Raw genomic sequence first — 5,780 nt, forward strand, 5'->3', positions numbered from 1 at the left:
TTCATTCCATATATGTATACAAAAGGGGATATATAGTAACAAAAAGAAATAATAAAAAGATCAAAAAGTGATTGTAGGAATTGAATCAATTACTCATTCCCATTAATTAAATTTATTTTGTAAGGTAAGTATATTAATATAAATATCCAAGGAAATTGTCGAGTATATCCGAATATTTAACTAGTGCAGCAATGCCCTATAAATATGGATGCAAACAGTAGTGATGGACGATAGTGAATTGGATTTTTTTTGTACCCCAAGAGAGCAAAAACAGCTTCAGAATTAAGGTTAATTTTCACAAGAAAGAGAAGAATGTGTGGCACAGACGGGCAGGTGCTTGTGATCAAACCCTCTAAGCCTTCATCTGTTTCTCCTGCTCCTGATGAACCCACAGACCATCACCCTTCAGACACCATTATCAATCTTGATCAGTATGTCTTATAAATATTCCATATATGCATGGATATATCTATATCTATATATATGGATAGTGTGTGTGTGTGTGTGTGTTTTGAAATGACGTAATGTGTCTTTGTATCAAGCTGTATGTGTTCTTTGAATTAATTTTACATTGGATAACAAGATATCCATTTTCTTGTTTTGATATTGGAGGGATTTGGATTTGTAGTTTATTTGGAACTTTTTACCATCTTATAAATCATTTTTGTTCTTATCTGTCGAGAAAATCTTGATACGTCGCATCTGATGTGAAATACTACCTATTTATGCTATCGCGGAAATTTGGAGTATGATGTAATATTATCTTGTTTGGTCGTTTTTTGAAATGACAGTGGTGATCCAACAATGTACGAGTCTTACTGGAAAGTGGTTGGGCAGAAGTACACCAGTATCACTATCCCTGGATTTCAGTCTCTCAGTTACTTTGCCAACAAAAAGAACTTGTGCTGGTTTCTGGAGCCCAAACTTGAGGAAGAAATAAAGAGGCTGCACAAAATGGTTGGCAATGCAATAGTCGAAAACCGGCACATTGTTGTGGGAACAGGATCAAGTCAGCTGATTCTTGCTGCATTATATGCTCTTTCTGATCCTCTTAACGAACCGAATCCAATCAGCGTTGTGTCGGCCGCTCCCTACTACTCGGTGAGCCCTGATCAACGGCGTACTCAGATTGTTGTTTTTCGTTCCTGGTGTTTTTTTTGCGTTTAGTTATTGGTTTTGACTTGTGAAACCTTGAATTATTATTCTATGAGTAGATCTTGAGATATATGTGTATATAAAACTGAAGTCTGAAGTCAACTTTGCCAAGAAATCCTATTCCACTCTCATGGGACAAACCGTGTCTTCAGCTGAGGTTTTTGTTGGTTAAATGTCCAAGATCTCCTGACAGGACAAACATAGTAACATGGGACATATAAAAATTATGTGTTTCAAGACACTAAAGATGCTCTGCTTATACTTCCAGCACATGATTTAGTACAACACATGGAAAAGTGTAAGTGACTGATTTTACAGCTGACGTTAATTCTTGGGTAATTTCTTGTAGTCATACCCTGAGATGACGGACTTTTTGCGGTCGGGACTGTTCAAATGGTCGGGCGATGCCCGGTGCTTCAACAAAGAAGGACCATACATCGAGATGGTGACATATCCAAACAACCCCGACGGTGTTATCAGAGAACCTGTCGTTAATCGAGCTAATGGGATGCTTGTTCATGACCTTGCCTATTACTGGCCGCAATACACAGCCATTACTTCCCCTGCAGATCATGACATTATCCTGTTCACTGTTTCCAAGTGCACGGGGCACGCTGGATCAAGAATTGGGTACGATTTCATCCATCTTTACAAGATTAATTATACCAAACATTGCATATTATTGTTTATTTGAATTGTTTTGTTGAAATGTGAAGATGGGCACTCGTCAGAAACGAAAACATAGCTCGAAAGATGGTGAAATTCATAGAGGTCAACACAATTGGAGTTTCCAAAGAAGCACAGCTGAGAGCTGCCAACATCCTGGAAACCATTTCTCTTAGCTGCCAACGACATAAGCCCCGTGACCTGGAGAATTTCTTCGAATGCAGCCAACGCCTCATGGCCGAAAGGTGGAAGAAACTGAGAGAAGCTGTCGATAACAACGAGCTATTTTACGTCCCCAAGTTTCCAATTCAGTTCTGCAATTTCACTCGGGACTTCACCGAAACATATCCTGGTAATAACTAATACGTCTTTTAACTCCAAGTTCCGTTGTCGTATGATCAGAAACATGTTTGATCATGTGTGGTAATGTTGACAGCATTTGCATGGCTGAAATGCAAAGAGGGAATGGACTGTGAGAAGCTGCTTAGAGGCCACAAGATTCTGACAAGAAGTGGGAGGAGATTTGGAAGTGGAGCTGAGTATGTAAGAATAAGCATGCTGAGTAGGGATGAGGAGTTTGATCTCTTTCTCCAGAGGTTATCAGCTGTTGGTGGAGATAATAACTAAGAGCTTTAAACCTACACATGTAAACTTGTTAAGGTTTATAGACAGTTTTTGCACCCATGAACTACTTGTCTAGGCATTGTGGTGTCGGACATATAATGTTACAGTAATTAAGCCCTGTGCTAGTCGTGTGTTTGTTTATCAATATTTATTGCATAGTTTAAGTTTTTGAGTTCAGTTTTTACTGATTTTATATTTAAAGTATAATTACATTTACACCTCTTCACCTATGATCTGTGTTTTGCATAACTGAAGAAACCACTCTTGATTGCGGAAGTATAGTTTATGTAATGATGTTGGTGTTTTTGTGGATGTATGTGAAATTTTTTAAAAAGTATGGATGATTTTTGTAAATTATATTAATATTTTTAGTGGATTAATTATTCAAAAAACGTCAGTAGTTTGTATAAACAGACGTAAATGTAATTTTCCCTTTAAAAAGTAGACACTCTAGCTACATAATTTTCTTAAACATATATTAAGACTGGTTTTTTGGCTTTTTTGTCTATTACTCTACTGATGACAAAATCGTTTAACTCGATTTAATCTAACTGAAATTTGATGGTATGATATTAATATATATATATATATATATGTTATTATTATTTTTTAAGAGTTTTTCTCTACACTCAATGTTTTGAAACCTAGCTAGATCCAACGGCTCAGAATTTTCTTAATTTGTGAATACAAGAATTGCAAAATCAACAAGAAAAGAACCATAAAATCAAGAAATTAAAACCCTAGTTATTTGAAGAAGGAGAAGGCCATGAAGAAAAAGAAAACTCTAAATAAATAAATTATAATAACTCAAATAAAATGAGACAACATTTTTATATATCCATAATTTCAGTGCAATTCAAACTCACGATCTCAAATTTATTTACAAATAACCACAAAAATAAAATTGATCATGCATGCGGTTATCCACGCGTATAAGTTAACTAAATACAACCCTAGAATTTTCCATAATTTTCAATTCATTAGAAAATTAAAATAAATAAATAAATAAAAAACAACCGGCAAGAGTTGCCCATGATTAGAATTAAGCGAATCAGCCTTGTCCCATTTTAGGCGGTCACTGGCTTTCAGCACTTTGTGCCGATTTTTTCGCAGTCGATTTTTATTTAAAATAATTTTACGGTGTAATTATCCCTTAAAATTATTTTGATTAGTATCTCTTTTTCATTTTTTTTTCTTAGTGATTATTATTATATTACGTACAATATTGGAAGATTTAAATCAATAATATTTTTTTGTTACTGTATTCATTTTTAAATAGAATACAACTGTTGAAAGTATAATTATCTATAAAGTTGTATCGTGGAAAGAATTACGATCTTAAAATTGAAATTTCGATACGACATGGTGTAATAAAAAAAATCGTTCGCTCTTCAAAATTAACATAGTTGCTCTCTAACATGAGCACTCGTGATATAGAGTTGGAATAGCATACTAATATTACACTCAGATTGTAGAATGAAATAGAAGAGAGGAGAAGACTTGATTTTCCTTTTTGTGTATTTTACAATGAAGAATGGCAATTCTTTTTATAGCGAAGAGTCCTTGGGTTTAGAAATTAGAAGAGATTCCCAGCTGGATTTTCTCAACAAATTACACAATTCGACTTAATCAAATCAAATAAAAATATAAGATAGAGTTTGGTTTGGTTAAAATCGGATAGTGATATTTACTACAAGCACTATTTATAGCCATGCGTTAGAACTTTGAATTCTGATGAGTACCATAAAGAACTTCTTTTCTTTTATAGAAGGCGCCCACCTTAATTCACGCTCATTTAGATAGATTCATCAATTCTATGTTACTATATACCACGCAACAACTGAACTATGAAACTATCTTCCAAACAAATACTTCGCTAGGACCATCTAAAATATAAGGCTATAAATTAAGTCTCATATAGTTATTACCATATTCCATTAGTCCATGCTTTTGACTTCCATTGCTCTTGAACTCTCAAAGATTAATCCTCCTCATTAATTCCTTTGTAAGAAAATCTGCTAAGTTCCATTTTGGATCTCACATAATCCAAGGAGAGTATCACATTCTTCAAGTGCTCTTTCATTGAACCATGTATGATGCGAATGTATATTCTTTTACCATTATAAGCATAATTTCTAGTAATCCCAATAACAGCTTAAGAATGATAATGCAGAGAGGTCAGTACAGATGACACCCACAAATTAAGAATATTACTTAAACATCTTTCACTCACATTTCAACTTGAGGAAAGAAAACATTTGGATACATCTTTACTCAACAACGCCCCCAACAAAGAGTTCTTGCATTTGAATCCCATTATCTATGTAAGGGATATCTTGAAAAGCCTTAATTTGTGTAGGCGCACTCATACATTGCTACCATTTTAATGGCTTGAAATAAATTTGACTAGGATATAACATACCAATGATAAAAGAGGGAAGCGGACTAATAGTTGAAGGAGTAATCCTTCAATAGGACCATTTATGTCACAACTTTCGACATCTCTATATCTCACTCCAAATTGTGACCTCCAAGGGATTATCATTCTGCAAATTGAGAGATTAATCTGTGATTAGCATTCATCTAATATTCGGATCACAATTTTCAAACAACAAGATGTCACCTTTTCCTTCAATTGCCAAATCCACTTAATCTCTTCCTCCTATTTTGCCACTAACTTACACCTCTACAACTTTCAAAATATATGCTTAATAATTATATATTGGAACATAGAGGCAATGCCCGAAATGAGAAATTAGCATTTTATAACCACCAATAGGTTAAGTCTTCCTAAAAAGAGACGAACTCATTACAGCACACTACAAAATTTTTAGTTAAACCATTTCATTTATCGGGATGGACAATTAATAGCAAGAGCAAAAAAAAAAGAAAAAAAAAATGCAAACAAAAACACTTAATCACATAAACACCTCGCATTTTAAGATGAAAATGTTCTAAATATTCAGCTAAACCTCAATTTTACTCTGAAACACTAGTTATGCACTATATACATGTAAACCTTCTCAATATTTGAAAAATATATCTACTTCCCCTTTGCACTAAGAGTCATAAAAAGATCTTAACATTTCTAATTAAATGATTGTTTTGCCCTTCATTATAAACTATTCAGTCCTATCCCTTGAGATATTTATTTAAGTTACAGTAAGTTTTTTGTTTCTCCAAATAGGCTGTATGGTTTAATATTTTACCTACATAATATCTTAAATATTTCAAAGCACTTTCCAGAACCACATCCCCATGAATATGGTAAAAATGGAATGAATTTGGAGCCACGCTGATATCCAAAGGGAAGAGGTTTGTGTCTGCAATAGGAA

At 34.0% G+C, this 5,780-nt stretch overlaps 1 protein-coding gene across 1 annotated transcript; it reads left to right on the plus strand.

Moving 5' to 3' along the window:
* Nucleotides 1-228: 228 nt before the first annotated feature.
* LOC105168289 (L-tryptophan--pyruvate aminotransferase 1) lies at nt 229-2,622 on the plus strand. Its single transcript, XM_011088312.3, has 5 exons — nt 229-431; nt 792-1,101; nt 1,505-1,785; nt 1,872-2,173; nt 2,258-2,622. Exons 1-5 carry the CDS (start codon nt 313-315, stop codon nt 2,446-2,448), a joined length of 1,203 nt encoding a protein of 400 aa, XP_011086614.1. The 5' UTR covers nt 229-312; the 3' UTR covers nt 2,449-2,622.
* Nucleotides 2,623-5,780: the final 3,158 nt, after the last annotated feature.

The sequence above is a fragment of the Sesamum indicum genome, linkage group LG8 (assembly GCF_026168435.1).
Source record: "Sesamum indicum cultivar Baizhima isolate 11 linkage group LG8, ASM2616843v1, whole genome shotgun sequence".
Taxonomy (NCBI): Eukaryota; Viridiplantae; Streptophyta; class Magnoliopsida; order Lamiales; family Pedaliaceae; genus Sesamum; species Sesamum indicum.